Genomic DNA, 21778 nt, shown 5'->3' with positions numbered 1-21778 from the left:
TGTGTTTTTTTTTCCTGTGAATTTTTTTCCGTTCACCGAAAAATAGTTTCAGAAAAAAGTCGCAAAAGAAAAAAGTAAAAAATCTTACCGCAAAAATGTAACAGAAAAGGTGCCAGAAACAGTTACAGAGAAAAAGTTAAAAACATTTTCAGTACAGATTTAACTGATAAATTTAAAATCTTGCGCGTTATCAAAATTGGAGTGGGTTTTTTTTTTCAATTAATATTATTTAATCTTTTGTCTTTTTTTTCCGTGACTTTTTCCCCCAGTGACTTAATTTCTCGAGTTTTTTTTTTTTTTTGTACATTCGTATAGTCAACATTAAGTTTCATTGTGTACTCTTGTAAACAATAAGACATTCGTCTTTCTATTACTATGTGTTATCACAATTTTCTGGCTATGTTGACTGTCTAGACAGCAGGCAGACTGTCTAGAGCAGGCAGACTGTCCAAACAGCAGGTAGACTTCCAGACAGCAGGTAGACTGTCCAGACAGCAGGTAAACTGTCCAGACAGCAGCTAGACTGTCCAGACAGCAGGTAGACTGTCCAGACAGCAGGTAGACTGTCCAGGTAGACTGTCCAGACAGCAGGTAGACTGTCCAGACAGCATGTAGATTGTCCAGGCAGCAGGTAGACTGTCTAGACAGCAGGTAGACTGTCCAGACAGTCTGTCCAGACAGACTGTCCAGAGAGCAGGTAGACTGTCCAGACAGACTGTCCAGACAAACTGTCCAGACAGCAGGTAGACTGTCCAGACAGACTGTCTAGACAGCAGAGAGACTGTCCAGACAGCAGAGAGACTGTCCAGACAGCAGAGAGACTGTCCAGACAGACTGTCCAGACAGCAGGTAGACTGTCCAGACAGCAGGTAGACTGTCCAGACAGCAGGTAGACTGTCCAGACAGACTGTCCAGACAGCAGAGAGACTGTCCAGACAGACTGTCCAGACAGCAGGTAGACTGTCCAGACAGCAGGTAGACTGTCCAGACAGCAGAGAGACTGTCCAGACAGACTGTCCAGACAGCAGGTAGACTGTCCAGACAGCAGGTAGACTGTCCAGACAGCAGAGAGACTGTCCAGACAGCGGAGAGACTGTCCAGACAGACTGTCCAGACAGCAGAGAGACTGTCCAGACAGCAGGTATACTGTCCAGACAGCAGGTAGACTGTCCAGACAGACTGTCCAGACAGCAGGTAGACTGTCCAGACAGCAGAGAGACTGTCCAGACAGACTGTCCAGACAGCAGGTAGACTGTCCAGACAGCAGGTAGACTGTCCAGACAGCAGAGAGACTGTCCAGACAGACTGTCCAGACAGCAGGTAGACTGTCCAGACAGCAGGTAGACTGTCCAGGTAGACTGTCTAGACAGCAGGTAGACTGTCCAGACAGACTGTCCAGACAGCAGGTAGAATGTCCAGGTAGACTGTCCAGACAGCAGGTAGACTGTCCAGACAGCAGGTAGACTGTCCAGACAGACTGTCCAGACAGCAGGTAGACTGTCCAGACAGCAGGTAGACTGTCCAGACAGCAGAGAGACTGTCCAGACAGACTGTCCAGACAGCAGGTAGACTGTCCAGACAGCAGGTAGACTGTCCAGGTAGACTGTCTAGACAGCAGGTAGACTGTCCAGACAGACTGTCCAGACAGCAGGTAGACTGTCCAGGTAGACTGTCTAGACAGCAGGTAGACTGTCCAGACAGCAGGTAGACTGTCCAGACAGACTGTCCAGACAGCAGGTAGACTGTCCAGGTAGACTGTCTAGACAGCAGGTAGACTGTCCAGACAGACTGTCCAGACAGCAGCTAGACTGTCCAGACAGACTGTCCAGACAGCAGAGAGACTGTCCAGACAGACTGTCCAGACAGCAGGTAGACTGTCCAGACAGCAGGTAGACTGTCCAGGTAGACTGTCTAGACAGCAGGTAGACTGTCCAGACAGACTGTCCAGACAGCAGGTAGACTGTCCAGGTAGACTGTCTAGACAGCAGGTAGACTGTCCAGACAGCAGGTAGACTGTCCAGACAGACTGTCCAGACAGCAGCTAGACTGTCCAAGACAGACTGTCCAGACAGCAGGTAGACTGTCCAGACAGACGTCATAAACAGCCGGCCTAAACTGTTGACCGAACTACTTTCCCTGACGTATCTATGACATTATTTTTGTTTGAAGCTTGGCTTAATCTGTCAGCCTCATTGATTTCCTTGTCACGTGGTCTCATCAAGTAGGAAAAAACGTTTCAGTGTATGTTTGTGTGCTTGGAGCGTGTGTATGTGTGGTTGTGTTGGTAAATGTGTATGTGCGTGTTTGAGTGTGTATGTATGTGTGCGGAATAAGAACAGTTATCTGCCCTAACCATAACCACTATCTTCACCTAAGACATTAATATCCTGAGGGCAGTAGCTCTCACTTATAATGGATTCACGTGAAGTAATGTCTGAAGGTAAAGGTCAGAGGTGAAAGGTGACTTTACCATGACAAGCGACGTAACAAAAGCCCACTTGCCTGAACATCTTGCTCGTTTTTTTATTTACAATTTTGGTGAACATCATTTTTGGCGTCACTCGGCACTTTACTTGGGTGACGCCACTAAACTCGGGTGACGCCACGACACTCCACTGACGCCACTCCACTCGAGTGACGCCACTACACGCCGACTGTAAACATTAGCCCCCTCCGTGAAACAAACATTTCATATTTTCTGTCAACTAGATACACAGATTAAGTCGTCATTGATTCGCGGACGACGTATATCGAAACGACAGCTTACGTTTTATCTAAAAAATTGAATGAAACATGAAAGTCTGACCATAAATTTTCATTGATTAGATGTCCGAAATTTAAAGCCCTATCTTCCCGACCAGAATATTTTAAAGTTGTGTTCATGTTTGATCGTACTTGTTAAAATCCTGTTGATGTAAATTTTATGCTAATCTGGTTGGAAATGTTGTAATTATGTATGTAAATGTAGTAATTATAAAGTTGGTGTTGCCTCGTACAGGAATAGACTCATGTCGCGCCTTTTGATAAGAAAACTGAATGCTTGTGTAATTGTGTACCTTTGTTCTTTTAAGTTTAAATTAACAACTCAGGATGTAACATGATACGAATTATTTCCCTTTTTTCTTCAGATGAAACTTCTCTTATCTCCCTTGATTAATTATTTCCCTTTGATTTCACAGATGAGCTTTCGCTTCTCTCCCCTGACTGGGATGAGGAGTTCTGCGACAGTGGCATTCACGTGGGCGGCAGGCACGAGCTTGGCATCCCAGAAGACACCGGCCCGGTCGTCAGGTTCACGCGGGTCGCCTTCGCTGAGGACGGGGGCGTGAAGCAGGTACACGAGCAGCGGGCGGGGAAGCCCCTCGTCTCACTCGACCAGCGGGCGGGGAAGCCCCTCGTCTCAGCCCTCGCCAGGGCTCGTGTCAAGGGCTCCAGAAGCTCCGAGCTCTACCCCACCCAGCGCAGCAAACCCAGCGAGATCCAGAGCTGCCTGAAGAAGACTCTCAGCCAGCTGCCCACCGACCGGGTTTTCCCGCAGCCGTACAGGCACTCGGTGCAACTTGTCCATGTGACCGGCGCCCCGCCCACAGGGCTGACCAGTGGAGCCATGAGCCGCTCAGCCCCATCTTGCGAGGAGCCGCTCCTAGAGCATAACATCGAGCTGTGTACCTTGAAATTTGTCGACTCGCCCTCCGTGGACGAGACGCTGTGCGAGTGGTACCTCCCACCTGCCCATCTTGCCAATGCCCATTATGCCACCTCTGACTCAAGCTCTGTCCGACTTGCCACAAGCCCTGTCCTAAATAATGACAAGTTCCGGGCAAAGGACAAAACACCGAGCGATGTTGAGACACTTGTCAGCGTCGACAGCAACAAAAACATCTCATCAAAAGACAAGACAGAGGCGTCACCCCGGACGGGGACGCTGAAAGGCTGCATCGGGTTCCCCGCCAAGTGCGCGGTCAAATGCGAGTCCAGCTGTGGGGAGCCGAGACAGGACGGTTGCCATAGCAACCAGACCAGCCACAACTCCCCCGGCCCTGAGATCAAATCCCAGCCGAGGAGAGAATCTCAGCACCAAAACCACTACAGAGAACCGGCAGAACCGGCTCGACAGGCCTACCCTAAGCCCTGCCCGCAACCGTGCTGCTCTGCCGGTTTTCACCAGGGATTCAACAGCGACCGGCGTTTGCCGGACTACGTGACCATCGACCAGTGCTACAGCGGCGTGGACGACTCGGAGTGCCGGACCATCTGTATAGTGGCCAACTTCGAGACGGGGGCCGGGGAGCCTGACCAGCGGACCCACGGGCATGCGCCGAAACGTGGGGGGACGGGCGAGACTAGCGCACGGAGGGAGAGGATTTCCCTGCGACGCGGCGTCATGATGCGTCAGATGTCCTTGAACACCAACCTGGAACAGGACATGCACCTGCTGTCAGGTGGGTTGTTGAAATGTCTCTCAACATCTAGGTTGTTAACGTCTCTCTCAACATCACCACACCCAGCATCCAATCTCACTCTCACTAGTTCTCCCTCCTCTTAACCCCCCGCCCTCTCTCTCTCCTACCCTTCTTCCAGCTTCTCTGTCTTTCAAACCATCCCACCCCTCCCCAAACACTTCCCTTTAAATTCCCATCAATCAATCCCTCGTCTTCTCTCCAGACATATCTATCTATCCCTATCAATCTTCTCCCTCTAAACATTGCTCGACTTATCCCTCCATCCGAACCCCTCCATCCGAACCCCTCCATCCGAACCCCTCCATCCAAACCCCTCCATCCCATCCCAACCCATTTATCCCAACCCCTCCATCCCAACCCCTCCATCCCAACCCATCCTTCCCAAACCCTCCATCCCAACCCCTCCATCCCAACCCCTCCATCCCAACCCCTCCATCCCAACCCATCCATCCCAACCCCAACCCCCTCCTTCCCAAACCCTCCATCCCAACCCTAACTTGAACTCCACCCTACAATTGTAACAAATGATAAATATTTGATAAGCATAAAGCGCTTAGTTAAATCTTGCACGTGCGTCGTGTTAAATTATTAAAGCAATAATACCATGGGAGCGGGGGCAGAGAAGGTGCGTTACATTAACACATTAAAGCAAAAAACTCAATCGATATCGACAGGTTCCTCTGTAAATAATCAGATAGACCATGTTGACGTAGGGATCTTTTTCTATCAGAGAAGTATCTGGTCTTTTACCTGAGCTAGTAGGGACAGACCCAGTACATGGTCTTTTACCTGAACTATTAGGCACAGAGTATCTCGTCTAATACCTGAGCTATTAGGGACAGAGTCTCTGGTCTATTACCTGAACTATTAGGGACAGACTCAGTTTTTTAAAAAACAAGCATGAAAATCACAGTATGCAATAGTCCGCTGTCTTATTGGAATATAAATGTACTTAAACTGTTTGCACTTGTTTTGCTGTGACCAGCTTCATTGTGCATGTTTTTACGCCAAACGTTTGCGATTTAATAAGGCAGAAGGAAGTGTGTGTGTGGGGGGGGGGGGGGGGGTTAAATAAATATTTTTCCCAGCGAAATCTTGTTTCTGCTCGGGCGTTTGTTTACGTCACCCGCAGATTGTCGGTGTTTGGTGTTTACGTGGTGGTAGTGGACGGACTCCGCACACACCCACACAACCAATACACCAACACACCACACACACCCACACCATCTCACACACAACCAAGTACACCAACACACCATCCCACTCACATGCAATCCACACATACTACCCACAACCCACCCACACACCACCTACACACCCAAATACATCAAAACTCCCCCACACCCACCCCCAGCACTCACCCACACACCACCCACACACACACTACACACAACCAACCCAAACACCACCCCCACCGGAGGACCCCGACACAACAAACACTGCCCGAGCTATCCTTCACTCTCTTCAGATAGTCAGAAGTGTCCAGCATGGGTGAGGGTGTGTGTGTGGTGGGGGGGGGAGGGGGGGGATAAAAAGATTCTGGTTCTAAATTTCGCCTAAAGTAGGTCAACTCTTGGCAGAGATACCTGGGAGAAACTGACCTAGATAAACATCACGTGACTGCAGTTGGCCAATCAACGCACTCGACGACCCGCGGTGTTTTATCTTTCATTACGTCAGCAGCAGCCATTTCGTGGTTCTCGTGGGATATGGGCGAGATTTGTTTGAGATTCGGACAAGATTTGTGTGAGATCTTGACGAGGTTTGTGTGAGATCTGGACGATATTTGTGTGAGATCTTGACGAGATTTGTGTGAGATCTGGACGAGATTTGTGTGAGATCTTGACGAGATTTGTGTGAGATCTGGACGAGATTTGTGTGAGATCTGGGCGAGATTTGTGTGAGATTCGGACGATATTTGTGTGAGATCTTGACGAGATTTGTGTGAGATCTGGACGAGATTTGTGTGAGATCTGGACGAGATTTGCATGAGATCTGGACGAGATTTGTGTGAGTTCTTGCGAGATTTGTGAGAAATTTGGGCGGAATTTATTGAAAATATGCTGTCCTTTTTTGGCATCCACGTTGTCAAAATTTCTTGACAATATCTGTCTAAAACAAAATAGTTGCCAAAGTTTTGTAAAAAAAATGCTACGATATTTGATGACCAGCATGTCTTGAAGTCAGCAGCGAACAATTTTTTCTAACATTTTAATACTTGCATAAGCAGTTAAGAAACTAACTCACTAGATTTGAACCCACATTGTCATCAAACTTCACACACACTTCAGCCACACTCAATACTTACAAAATTTGTTATCAACCTTTCCACACACTTCCGCCCCACATAATACTCACACAACTTGTCAAACTTCCCCCACACTACACCCATACAATACCCACACAAGTTGAGTTGATAAACCCAGCGTAGCTCCCACGTGTGAGCTTAAATCAGCTCAACTAATCAGCAGCACGTGCCGGCACGTGCTGGGTCATCACGCCAATGGCCGCTCATCCTGTGGCGACTTTAAGGATGACCTGTTGACCCAGAGAGCCGTGAGTAGCCTGTGGCTAGATTGCTACACGTGTAGCCCAAAGCTAGAACTGTTGTTATATTTTATGGTGTTTACATCTTCAGAAAGTTATATTTCAATAGTATTTTTTCTTCAGAAAGTTATATTTGAATGGTGTTTACATCTATAGAAAGTTATATTTGAATGGTGTTTACATTTTTAGAAAGTTAGATTTGAATGGTGCTTACATCTTTAGAAAGTTAGATTTGAATGGTGTTTACATCTTTAGAAAGTTAGATTTGAATGGTGTTTACATTTTTAGAAAGTTAGATTTGAATGGTGTTTACATTTTTAGAAAGTTATATTTGAATGGTGTTTACATCTTCAGAATGTTATATTTGAATGGTGTTTACATCTTCAGAATGTTATATTTGAATGATGTTTACATCTATAGAAAGTTATATTTGAATGGTGTTTACATGTTTAGAAAGTTAGATTTGAATGGTGTTTACATCTTTAGAAAGTTATATTTGAATGGTGTTTACATCTTTAGAAAGTTAGATTTGAATGGTGTTTACATTTTTAGAAAGTTATATTTGAATGGTGTTTACATCTTCAGAATGTTATATTTGAATGGTGTTTACATCTTCAGAATGTTATATTTGAATGGTGCTTACATCTTTAGAAAGTTATATTTGAATGGTGTTTACATCTATATAGAGCCCCTCGTGGAAGTTTTATAAAAGTTCACGTAAACCTACAGCAGTCTTCGGTGGGTAGTGAATGGAGGGTGGGGGGTGGGGGTCGAGCATGTAGTGTTGAGGTTATATGCGAGCAGGTACTGTGGGGGGGGGGGGGTGAGATGCGGGTCAGGCTGGTCGTTATCGCGTGATTCCCGTGTTTGCTTTTGGCATCAATTAGAGCGATAGAAACAGACACACACCTGGTGAGTTGTGGGGAGGGGGGGGGGGGTACACGCGCGTGGTAAGTCGTGAGGGGTGGTGGGGGGGGGGTACACGCGTGCTAGATGGGATTGAAGAGTTCGTCTGCTTCACGTCTGCCGAGAGGTTGGTCACGTGACGAGCAGTTTCTGGTGCGGAGCTGGAGCTTTAAGCTCTGGCATTGTTTACCTTTTGATAAGGACACATACCTGTTAAATGTGATGAGCAAAATAGCTTCTTGTTTATATGGTGACCATAGCAACAGCTTTGTTTATATGGTGACCATAGCAATAGTTTTATTTATATGGTGAACATAGCAACAGCTTTGTTTTTATGTTGACCATAGCAAGAGCTTTATGTGGTGAGAATTTCATTTTTCTGACAACTTCTTGAAGACTTGATTCAATGTGAAAATTCTTGTGAATATATGATGTGTTTTTAACAAACCGCATACTTTTCCATTTAAAACTGATTATGTGATGTGTTTTTTTATCAGATCGAAAACTTTCCCATGTAACACTTCAAGTTATGTGTTTTTATAAAACCGCAAACATTTTAATGAAGCTTTTGAAAAAATCTTATAAAATAGATTGTAAATTGTTTTGGAGTGAATTTTTGTTGAAGGCGTAATTTCCCCCAGGAAACTATGTCAACTTCTCTGTGATTGACAGCACTTGCCACGCCTACGAGTCACGTGTCAACTTGGTTATCTGCTAATCTAAGGCACACGACAAAGCCTAACCTGGTTAAGTGGCTTTAAATCTAAGACGATCCTCGCCTGTAAGCCTTGCCCAAGTCCACAACAGCAGATGGCAGTGGTGGGTGAGGTTAGGCCTGGTCGTGAGTGTGTCTATCACGTGCGGCCACGGCATTGAACGTGAGTACATCTATCACGTACGGCTAACGACGTGAGTACATCCATCACGTGCGGCCACGGCATTGAACGTGAGTACATCTATCACGTGCGGCCACGGCATTGAACGTGAGTACATCTAACACGTGCGGCCACGAACGTGAGTACATCTAACACGTGCGACCACGAACGTGAGTACATCTAACACGTGCGGCCATGGACGTGAGTACATCTAACACGTGCGGCCACGAACGTGAGTACATCTATCAAGTGCGGCCAAGGACGTGAGTACATCTAACACGTGCGGCCACGACATTGAACGTGAGTACATCTGTCACGTGCGGTCACGGACGTGAGTACATCTAACACGTGCGGCCACGAACGTGAGTACATCTATTACGTGCGGCCACGGTATTGAACGTGAGTACATCTAACACGTGCGGCCACGAACGTGAGTACATCTATTACGTGCGGCCACGAACGTGAGTACATCTATCACGTGCGGCCACGGTATTGAACGTGAGTACATCTAACACGTTCGGCCACGAACGTGAGTACATCTATTACGTGCGGCCACGAACGTGAGTACATCTAACACGTGCGGCCACTGCATTGAACGTGAGTACATCTAACACGTGCGGTCACTGCATTGAACGTGAGTACATCTAACACGTGCGGCCACTGCATTTAACGTGAATACATCTATCACGTGCGGCCACGAACGTGAGTACATCTAATACGTCCTGTCACGGCACTGACCTTGAGTACGTCCAGTACGTGTGGTCACCAACGTGAGCACATATATCACGTGCGAGCAAGAACGTGAGCACACCATGCACGTGCACCCACGCTGCAGATAAGACTTGAGCATGTTGTGAGATGGTGCTGAGTGACTGGTGAATGCATTGCCCGATATTGATATTCACCCCACAGCTGGGCCTGCACGCGATAAAGTAAGGGTTAAGCTAGTTAATAAATAACTTGTTTAATTGCCGGGTCTCCGTGACACGGGGACTGATGTTACGTCATATCACCGATAAAAGAATTGTGTAGTGACGTTTTCTGTCTGCGTCATCGTTATAGTAAAGTTGTTATCTGTATTTAATTGCCATTTTCAACACATTAACATAACTAATTATAATTATTAACTATGTATCAGGCATCTCTTAAAGCTACAAACTTGTTGGGGGGGGGGGGGTTATTATCTTTACGGGTGTCTTGTTTTACTACCGTCTATCTGTATGTGTTTTTGACCTCTGGCTATACGAAAGTGGTGTTTGACCAATGTTTATATGGATGACCATCATATGATTACTTTTCTTATTATCAAGGGCAGCTCTGGATATATCTTTTTCAAAAGTGAAACACTAGCCTTAGAGGGAAAAAACTAGACTTTTACAACACTTATAGGGGGAAAATCTAGACTTACAACAGTTATAACGGAGAATACTAGACTTAAACAACCTCGTAGTGGTCAGGTTTGGCCTGTGATATGAAAATAACTTAAACAACCTCGTAGTGGTCAGGTTTGGCCTGTGATATGAACATAACTTAAACAACCTCCTAGTGGTCAGGTTTGGCCTGTGATACAAAAATACCCAAGCATGGCATGGAAGAAAATCTGGCCAGCCCTAGAAAACTGGCGAGGATGCTGGGGAGAAAAGCGCTAGCCGCAAATCCCGCGAAAGTGACGGGCAACACGAGCGTGGCGCCGAGATGTGCAGACGGCACCCAGTAGACACGGACTCACATCATCAGCGACACGTCCTCGTTGGATTCTGGGAAATGTTTTTTTATTGACTCTTGAAAGGGACTTGTGGATATGAATCCACGGCGCTGGATTATTATCGTAGGCACTTGTTAATCCACGATGGATTGTGTGTTTTTTCTCGTGGATTAAATATTTAAATAATCATTACAAAATGGATGACGCGTCTTTTCCAGGTAATCTAAGGCTAAGGTCGACTAATTACCTTTTTGACTAATTATAAATATAATAATTATTTCCCGTTTTATTTTTGTAAACGAATCAGCATCCACTAGCTAAGAATAGAATTGCATTCTGTAATATTTTAAAACTTGGTCAAAGTTTATCTGGCTTTGTATGTCTCCATCCCCCCCCCCTCCTCAACCCTCTCGTGGAGCTTAAAGAAACTAATTAACACATGTTGACGTTAAGGTGTTAAGTTATTGGGTGAATGGGTGGCCGGAAAGAACCGCAACGGAAAAAAGCGCAACGGAAAAAAGCGCAAATCAAAAAGCGCAACGGAAATAAGCGCACACGGAAAAAAGCGCAAAGAGAAAAAAGCGCACACAGAAAAAAAGCGCAAAGAGAAAAAAGCGCAAACGGAAAAAAGCGCAAAGAGAAAAAAGCGCACACAGAAAAAAGCGCAAACAGAAAAAAGCGCAAACGGAAAAAAGCGCAAAGAGAAAAAAGCGCACACGGAAAAAAGCGCAAAGAGAAAAAAGCGCAAACAGAAAAAAGCGCAAAGAGAAAAAAGCGCACACAGAAAAAAGCGCAAACAGAAAAAAGCGCAAACGGAAAAAAGCGCAAAGAGAAAAAAGCGCAAACGGAAAAAAGCGCAAACAGAAAAAAGCGCACACGGAAAAAAGCGCAAACGGAAAAAAGCGCAAACGGAAAAAAGCGCAAACAGAAAAAAGCGCAAACGGAAAAAAGCGCAAACAGAAAAAAGCGCACACAGAAAAAAGCGCAAACAGAAAAAAGCGCAAACGGAAAAAAGCGCAAACAGAAAAAAGCGCACACAGAAAAAAGCGCAAACGGAAAAAAGCGCAAACAGAAACAGAAAAATGCGCAACCAGAAAAAACACAAAGAAAAATGTGCAAAAGAGAAATTTAGCACAAAGACCATATGGACTAGATGACACATTTATACATAACTGTTAGGGCTGCTGTGAGAGTGTCGTGTTTGATCACGTGATCTACTACCATTTAAAGCGTACCACTACCATCTGCATTCCCATCACCACGATACAGGCGATAATCACTTTACACAATGCCTATTATTTTCTTGGTCAATAATTATTCAACTACTATTCTCGTATAAATAAACATCAAAATATCATTGATATCGACATTACATGAAGTATCTCTCAATTATGTATTTAATATTATCATGACGCACCTACCTACGCACCTTCCCACCTACCCATTTACCCACCTACCCACTTACCCACCTACCCACTTACTTACTTACCCACTTACCCACCTACCCACTTACCCACCTACCCGCCTACCCACCTACCCACCTAAAAAGTATCGACGAAGTTCGTTAGTTTCGTAAACTGCACTAGACATATTTTTTTTAAATGAAATTCATTGACATATTATGTTACATATATGTTATATTTTGCGACAACCTTAATTAGTGCGTTGGGCTAGTGTGAACACTCACTTCGAATTAACTCAATTACATGCTATTTATTTTAACATTACACGGTAAGCGTCACCCAACTGTTGTGATGTGAGGTGAGGACAGGTTCGACAATAAACCAACACGAAAGTACGAAAGAGACATAGATTGCCTATTAGAGAATGGACCCCTTAACTTTCCTAACCCCACCATATATATATATATATATATATATATATATATATATATATATATATACCGAGGGGTCTGGGGGGGGGGGGGGGTTATGACCCCCAGAAACCCCCCCCCCTGCCTACGCCACTGCATATAAGTATTCGCATAGATTTAGAGTAGCGTCCCTTTTGTTTACATGTTTTCATTACCCTTCAAACAAAAGTCTATTTTAGTTATATTGAGATTAAAGAATGTAAATAAATAGTATACACAATTCTGTAGAATAGGAACGATTGGGAGGGAAGTGACATTTAGCGCAGTAAATTTAGAGGTTAGGTAGGGTATAATAAATGGTGGGGTTAGGAAAGTTAAGGGGTCCATTCTCTAACAGGCAATCTATGTCTCTTTCGTACTTTCGTGTTGGTTTATTGTCGAACCTGTCCTCACCTCACATCACAACAGTTGGGTGACGCTTACCGTGTAATCTTAAAATAAATAGCATGTAATTTAGTTAGTTCGAAGTGAGTTTTCATACAAGCCCAACGCACTAATTAAGGTTGTCGCAAAATGTAACATATGTCAATGATGTCAATGAATTTTCATTTAAAAAAAAGATGTCTAGTACAGTTTACGAAACTTACGAACTTCGCCGATACTTTTTTGGTGGGTAGTTTGGTAAGTATGTAGGCGGGTAGGTGGGTAGGTGGGTAAGTGGGTAGGTGGGTAGTTAGGTAGGTAGGTAGGTAGGTGGGTAGGTGGGTAGTAGGTAGGTAGGTAGGTGCGTCATGATGTGAAAAAATATTAAATACAAAATTGTTATTTTGGTGCGAATGAATGTTGTTACGAGAGATATGACGAATGCATGTTTGATGACGCGGATGAAAGAGAGTGAAGTTTTGCCATAGGAACGGGTTGTTATAGTATGCAAGCTAGGTAGTTCGGACTAGGGAGAATGTGAAAGATACTTCGTGTAATGTCGATAGTTTTATGTTTATACGAGAATAGTAGTTGAATAATTATTGACCAAGAAAATAATAGGCATTGTGTAAAGTGATTATCGCCTGTATCGTGGTGATGGGAATGCAGATGGTAGTGGTACGCTTTAAATGGTAGTAGATCACGTGATCAAACGACACTCTCACAGCAGCCCTAACAGTCATGTATAAATGTGTCATCTAGTCCATATGGTCTTTGTGCTAAATTTCTCTTTTGCACATTTTTCTTTGTGTTTTTTCTGGTTGCGCATTTTTCTGTTTCTGTTTGCGCTTTTTTCCGTTTGCGCTTTTTTCTGTGTGCGCTTTTTTCTGTTTGCGCTTTTTTCCGTTTGCGCTTTTTTCTGTTTGCGCTTTTTTCTGTGTGCGCTTTTTTCTGTTTGCGCTTTTTTCCGTTTGCGCTTTTTTCTGTTTGCGCTTTTTTCCGTTTGCGCTTTTTTCCGTTTGCGCTTTTTTCCGTGTGCGCTTTTTTCTGTTTGCGCTTTTTTCCGTTTGCGCTTTTTTCTCTTTGCGCTTTTTTCCGTTTGCGCTTTTTTCTGTTTGCGCTTTTTTCTGTGTGCGCTTTTTTCTCTTTGCGCTTTTTTCTGTTTGCGCTTTTTTCTCTTTGCGCTTTTTTCCGTGTGCGCTTTTTTCTCTTTGCGCTTTTTTCCGTTTGCGCTTTTTTCTGTTTGCGCTTTTTTCTGTGTGCGCTTTTTTCTCTTTGCGCTTTTTTCCGTTTGCGCTTTTTTCTCTTTGCGCTTTTTTCTGTGTGCGCTTTTTTCTCTTTGTGCTTTTTTCCGTGTGCGCTTATTTCCGTTGCGGTTCTTTCTGGGAACCGGGTGAATGGTAGGCCCAATAATCTGACATTAATTCGTGATCAATGTCCAATAAATGTCGACATTAATATATTTAGTTACATCATGGTTCAATAAACATTGACGTTACGTGAGTTTTGTTATTAAGGTAAAAAAAATGTTGACATTCATTTTGTTTTGATGTAACATACAAAGAGATCCAAAAGTTTAAAAAAAAAGATTTTATAATAGATGTATTGGGGGGGGGGGAATTTATAATAGCTGTATTAGAGAAAAAAAATTGCATAAAAACGTTTTGATAACAAGCTTTTCTGTAATAATGCATTAAAATAGAGAAAATAAATGATTTTCTTTAAATATATAATGATACACAGCTATTCAAATAATTCTAAAGAAAAGCATGGGTCTCTTCCAAAATATTAGTAAAGGTATCCAATAGATAATATAGTGACAGAGGAAGCAAGTTAAATAAAAGCTTGTAAAAACATTTGTAATAGCTGTATTAGAGGAAAACAGTTTTATAATAGCTGTATTAGAGGAAAACAGATTTATAATAGCTGTATTAGGGAAAACAGATTTATAATAGTTGTATTAGAGGAAAACAGATTTATAATTGTTGTATTAGAGGAAAACAGATTTATAATAGCTGTATTAGAGGAAAACAGATTTATAATAGCTGTATTAGGGAAAACAGTTTTATAATTGTTGTATTAGAGGAAAACAGATTTATAATAGCTGTATTAGAGGAAAACAGATTTATAATAGCTGTATTAGAGGAAAACAGATTTATAATAGCTGTATTAGAGGAAAACAGATTTATAATAGCTGTATTAGAGGAAAACAGATTTATAATAGCTGTATTAGAGGAAAACAAATTTATAATAGCTGTATTAGAGGAAAACAGATTTATAATAGCTGTATTAGAGGAAAACAGATTTATAATAGCTGTATTAGAGGAAAACAGATTTATAATAGCTGTATTAGAGGAAAACAGATTTATAATTGTTGTATTAGAGGAAAACAGATTTATAATTGTTGTATTAGAGGAAAACAGATTTATAATTGTTGTATTAGAGGAAAACAGATTTATAATTGTTGTATTAGAGGAAAACAAATTTATAATAGCTGTATTAGAGGAAAACAGATTTATAATAGCTGTATTAGAGGAAAACAGATTTATAATAGCTGTATTAGAGGAAAACAGATTTATAATAGCTGTATTAGAGGAAAACAGATTTATAATAGCTGTATTAGAGGAAAACAGATTTATAATAGCTGTATTAGAGGAAAACAGATTTATAATAGCTGTATTAGAGGAAAACAGATTTATAATAGCTGTATTAGAGGAAAACAGATTTATAATAGCTGTATTGGAGGAAAACAGATTTATAATAGCTGTATTAGAGGAAAACAGATTTATAATAGCTGTATTAGAGGAAAACAGATTTATAATAGCTGTATTAGAGGAAAACAGATTTATAATAGCTGTATTAGAGGAAAACAGATTTATAATAGCTGTATTAGAGGAAAACAGATTTATAATAGCTGTATTAGAGGAAAACAGATTTATAATAGCTGTATTAGAGGAAAACAGATTTATAATAGCTGTATTAGAGGAAAACATTTATACTTGCTGTATTGGAGAGAAAATACACGTCAGAATTATGGATAAATAATTTGCATAAAACGGATTAAAAATTTTGTAATGTTCGTCCTACCTAACTGAGCACCATTCACCTGCTTATTAAAATTAATTAACGGATTAATTTCAATCTAAATAAATCTCAATTCCCCTGTTCATCACTAATAATTCAGGAAAATATTTCAATTAAGAAGTTGCAAAATTGACGTGAGCTTATCGATTCTAACATTGAGGATAAAATATAATTACAAGCGTGACGTTTGTAAGGAAACCATTACATGACGGACTGACTAGATTTAATGTTCCTCAAGATACCGGAAAATGCCGGCATGACGAGATAAAAAAATTACCGAAGAAACCGGCAGTTGACAGAGTGACGGGTAAAAATCATTACGAAGGAAACCCTTACATGACGCGATAAAAACTACGAAAAATACATAAAAATGCCGGCGTAACGTGAGAAAAACGTTACTAAAGATGCCGGAAAATTCCGGCATCGTGTGATATAAAAAGTCGCCGGCATTATGAGATAAAAACGCAACCAAAATACCGGGATGCCGGCTTGGTTATATAAAAACTTGAGAGAAGATACCGGAAAATGCCGGCATAAGGGAGATAAACACGTGGCCAAAGATACCGGAAAAATCCGGTATGGTCAGATGAAAATGTGACAGAAGGTACCGGAATATGCCGGTATAAGAAGTTAAAAACGTGATCAAAGATACCGGAAGATGCCGGCATGAAGAGATGACCACGTGACCAAAGATACCGGAAAACGCCGGCATTGTGAGATAAAAACGTGACAAAATATTCCGGAAGACGACACGAGAAAAGCAACACGGAGATGAAAATGGATGCAAGTTATCTCGGGGGTATACCCAGGGGAGATCATTGATTGAGTTTATGTTGTGACGTCAGGGCAGGGAGTACCACTCCCCGGGGACGGCGCCCATTCTTCAGAACGAGATCAGAGTCAGACAGAATATGTTTACGTCACCGGATATGACGTACATCATTCGACCTATTCAGTATGAACCAATCGAGTTGCGTTCTGATGAACTCTTTTATTTATTTACATCAAAAAGGTTAAATAGATTCAGGTCGGCTTTTGTAAAACATAAAAGCGATTGCAGAAAAGAAACTGATAAAACTGCCGTTAAATGTTTTCGATTTTATTTTGGTAGTGTAGGATTTGAATATCCAATTTTAAACCTTCCGAATTCAATTCTAAAATCAGGCTGACTTGAAGTGGATTTAAACAACGTATCGAGTCTCTCGATTTGTTTTCCTTCAGGTTGTGGTCATACATCACTTTCACCCCTTTGAGATTTGGCATTAATTTCTGCCACCATTATAGGACATTAATTTCTGCCACAATTGTAGGACATTAATTTCTGCCACAATTGTAGGACACTAGTTTCTGCCACAATTGTAGGACACTAGTTTCTGCCACTATTGTAGGACATTAATTTCTGCCACAATTGTAGGACAATAATTTCTGCCACAATTGTAGGACACTAATTTCTGCCACTAGGACATTAATTTCTGCCACTATTGTAGGACACTAATTTGTGCCACAATTGTAGGACACTAATTTCTGCCACAATTGTAGGATATTAATTTCTGCCACTAGGACACTAATTTCTGCCACAATTGTAGGACACTAATTTCTGCCACTAGGACATTAATTTCTGCCACAATTGTAGGACACTAATTTCTATCACTAGGACACTAATCTCTGCCACAATTGTAGGACACTAATCTCTGCCACAATTGTAGGATATTAATTTCTGCCTTTAGGACACTAATTTCTGCCACTATTGTAGGATATTAATTTTTGCCACTAGGACACTAATTTCTGCCACTATTGTAGGACACTAATTTCTGCCACAATTGTAGGACACTAATTTCTGCCACAATTGTGGGACACTAATTTCTGCCACTAGGACATTAATTTCTGCCACAATTGTAGGACACTAATTTCTATCACTAGGACACTAATCTCTGCCACAATTGTAGGACACTAATCTCTGCCACAATTGTAGGATATTAATTTCTGCCTTTAGGACACTAATTTCTGCCACTATTGTAGGATATTAATTTCTGCCACTAGGACACTAATTTCTGCCACTAGGACACTAATCTCTGCCACTAGGACACTAATTTCTGCCACTAGGACACTAATTTCTGCCACTATTGTAGGATATTAATTTCTGCCACTAGGACACTAATCTCTGCTACTATTGTAGGAATTTTATACATTTCACTTAACTTTTGGTTGGTTTAAGTCATCGGTCATAATCAGCATAAAAGTCGTCTGTCATATATCTGACATATCAAAGTCGTAGAATAGGGTATAACGTACGACGAATAATTCATATTAATTGATAGCATTTGGCTAACAATGTAGAAGTCAGGTTTATTGATAGCTTGTGACTTATGACCAATAAGTCATATTTAATTATAGGGAGAATTACGACCAATCAGTCATGATAATTATAGCGAGAAACTTAGGACCAATAAGTCAACTTTATAAAAACTGCTCACAATATTAACAATAACACTCTCACATTTTTGCCCTCAACTTTTATTTTATCACAAGAGGGCGCTGATGCCGCAGGGCTAAAAATAGACCTGAATGAGGCGGTCCAAGCTATGAAAAAAACCGTGAAAAATTACCTGAAATAAATTGAATTCTCGAGATTACAGTTATTCATTAAATGTCTGTTTGGCTATAAATAAATCCTAACGTCGGCTTTATGATGTGACGTAGCATATTTGATTAGAAAATTTCTAAGCTTAGTGATGTGGTTAATGTCCTGCCGTCTACAAAATGGTGAGGAGTTGAAAGCTTTTTCAGTGGTCTGGCGAGTCTCTAACCAAGAAAAAAAAAAGGGGGGGGGGGATATCACGTGAAAGATATGAAATAAAAAACATTTATTTATCATGTCATGTGAGCCGCTATAGAATTAAATTCCGCCATTGAATGTCATTAAATGTCATTGAATGTCACCCAACATTTATAGCAGGTATTACATTTAGCCTTTATGTTAAAAAAATGTAGCGTTTCAAGTAAACTGACCAGTACACTTGTATTTAGTCGTTATTTTTTTTTAATAACGGTTTTTACAACGCCACCTAGCGGTTGGAAATTTTTTAGTTTCCCCCACCCGGACATCAGCACCCCATTCCCCCCACCCCCTATCCATTTTAATAACCCCCCACCCCTCATCCTCCTATCTATTCGAAAGCTAAAATAGCGACACAACATTTCATGTAAGAAATCGAACTACAACAACGATATTTCTCAGTCATCGTTTTAACACTTTAAGGTGGACCTACCATGTATTAATTAAATTTAATTATTATCACTTTAACCCTTCCAGTACTATATATTTAACGGGACGCATTGACATTTTGTATACATTTATAAGCGAGTATGAAATGGTTCACACTGTACTCGCAAATGTTTTGTCAGTAATCTATGTCAGACAGAAACAATATGGAGTGACACAACGAACTAGTGTTTTATCACAAATTGAGTACACTTGATTTGATAGGGCCATTGACAACTCGTGTATCTGTCTTAATTTCTGTCGAGTGACGTCCAGACACACTTACAGAGTTATAAAGAAAGTATATACTTTTGACAGTGTCGTCCCCCCCCCCCCCCCGAAAATTTCAAGTGCACCCCGGAGAAAAATGTCTGGAAGAAACACTGCACACTTAGCCTGTTATTTTATCAGCTGCACTAAGCCACATAAACCACCCACACCATTTCCACAAACCTACCCCACCCTCCCCATGTCCACACTCAAACCTACCCCACCCTCCCCATGTCCACACTCAAACCTACCCCACCCTCCCCATGTCTCCATTTAACCAGTTCTCTTGAGCAACTTGCAACAATTTTCTTGCAACTAGATGCATCATCAGATTTCACAGATAAACAGATACAATACAGATATCTGTTAAAACGTTGACTTGATTTAATCCTTTATTTTCGGAGATTCCCGGTGTTTATTTATAGATGGGGGCCGATAAGATCCGTACGAGTTAAACGCGGCCTTGTTTTATTTTTAACTTTTCTTGCTCACCCCTCCACTGCTAAAAATAGCTCTGTGTTGGTTTATCCTGGATTCCCAAGGCATGCCGGGTAGATTGGGAACACGGGAGTCGACCGGCAGACCGGCAGACCGGAAATGGTGTGGGTCAGTGGGGACTCGCAGAGAATTAGAAGACCTCTTAATTCTATTGCTTGTGGGTTTTTTTCTACCTTTAGTTGGTGTGGTTTGTCAGCTAACCGAGTACATAGTTCAGATGTACTGACCTCTGTGTTGTGTGAGTGATCTAAAAATATTTTGTTTAGGGTGGGTCACTTGTAAATGCTGATGTACATTGCTGATTTCTCTTTCTATTTTTCAGACATCAAATTCGGTGATACTGGTCGCCAAGACAGTGGTCGCCAAGCGGGCGAACAAAACATGGCGAACCCCGACCCCTGGGACCCCAGCCTGAACGCCAACCGGCGCCCCAGCAACTGTTCCTTCTCCAGGGTGCCCCACGCCGGACCGGGCCCGGCGCCGCCGCTGGTGGTGATAGGAGCGGACGAGGATTTCAGTCGTACGGACAGCGGCGGCTCTCTGGCGGGTAACGTCAGCGGTGACGACACGGACCGGTGGAGGGGGAGCCTGTCCACCTCGTACAGCAGTAGCCCCTCCACGGGCCGCATGAAGATGAAGGACCTGGGCCTGTCGCACGCCAGCTCCGCCATGAGGTTCCGGCTGACGTTCGACGAGTCGGCCGACGCCGCCGCCAACAACAACATCGAGCTGCCCTTCGACGTGGCCCCACCCGCCCTCTCCAGTAAACGACCGTCATGCATCTGTGGCGAGCCGGAACTCCCGCCCCCGGCCGATTGTTTTTCTCACTTCGCTGACACCCTCGACTCGTCTTCCACGGGGGTTGGTCACCCAGACCCAGGACACGGCGGGTCGGGTTCGATTCCATTTGAGACGCCAGAAAGCCACATGCGCAACAGTTACTCCCCCAACGTTCCTTCAGTCAACACGACCTACGCCGGCAGCCCCGATACCTGCCCACCCCACGCCACCATTCCACACTACACCACGCCCCACATCGACCATTCCGCAGGTTACCTGAACCTGCCCGGTAACCATGGCAACATGGACGCCTACTCCGACGACTACACCAACTCCTCCCGGGTTCAGACTCAGCTGGACGCCGGCCATCCTAAAGTGACCATCTGCATCTCCAACTCCCAGCAGTCGTTCATCCCCTTCACCTGCGACAGCCCGACCCTGGAGAGCGCGGGGGAGGAGAACTACCAGCTCAACGACTTCCTCACCCACAACAACAACAACCACCCGTACATCAAGGACTCGGGCGGCTACCCCGACATGTGCACCACCGGCTACACCAGCTACCACCAGCATTACCACGACGCGGACTACGGCTCGGGACTGGCCAACGGTCACGTTCAACCGGAAGAGATCCGGCTGCTGTCCAGACAGGAAGGGGCGTATCTCCAGCACCAGGACACCGTGTCGGCCCCGCCCATCCAGGACCTCTACAGGTATCACGTCTTCTTCTCCCACTGCCCCGAGGACAGGGAGTGGGTGGAGCACATGGTCTCCCACCTCGAGGCGCCGCCCTTTAACTACACCTGCGCCTACGCCTCCGCCCAGGACGAGGCGGACCCGAGCACCCTCCAGCAGCGTATCCTGTGTGCGGCCATGCTGAGCGAGCGTGTGGTGCTGGTACTCAGCCACAGGTACGTGGAGGAGACCTGGTTCTCCTTCGAGAAAACTCTGAAGCAGCTGACCCAGATGAGCCTGCACAACCAGAGGATCATGGGAGTTTTGTTGGAGGACTGCCAGATCCCAGAGTCCCTGGGGGAGCTCTATTTCCTGGACTCGTCAGACCCGGATTTTTTCCTCGTCTTCACCAAGCGGTTAAAAACAAGTAGGTGGCTGCTCACAGCAGATTTTAAAACTCTAACATAAACCTACAAC

The 21778-nt window shown here is 43.4% G+C and overlaps 1 protein-coding gene across 4 annotated transcripts in view; it reads left to right on the top strand.

The window, feature by feature from the left end:
* The window catches only part of LOC131954073 (uncharacterized), a 92179-nt gene that overhangs the window by 25518 nt on the left and 44883 nt on the right, over positions 1 to 21778 (top strand). The window contains exons 2-3 of one of the 4 annotated variants that reach the window (XM_059317579.1): positions 3180 to 4442; positions 20169 to 21728. In XM_059317579.1, the coding sequence (XP_059173562.1) occupies positions 3608 to 4442; positions 20169 to 21728 (2395 nt within the window). In that variant the 5' untranslated portion in view covers positions 3180 to 3607. Of the gene's footprint in view, positions 1 to 3179; positions 4443 to 8218; positions 8279 to 8746; positions 8795 to 10510; positions 10715 to 20168; positions 21729 to 21778 lie in introns of those variants that run through there. The other 3 variants (XM_059317580.1, XM_059317582.1, XM_059317581.1) reach the window with 3 other exon arrangements.

This window comes from Physella acuta, unplaced genomic scaffold, assembly GCF_028476545.2.
Source record: "Physella acuta isolate Inbredline_101_S28 unplaced genomic scaffold, ASM2847654v3 ptg000970l, whole genome shotgun sequence".
NCBI classification, from domain to species: domain Eukaryota; kingdom Metazoa; phylum Mollusca; class Gastropoda; family Physidae; genus Physella; species Physella acuta.
The sequence above is the reverse complement of the archived record's forward strand: the minus strand, read 5'-3'. Positions and strand labels throughout refer to the sequence as shown.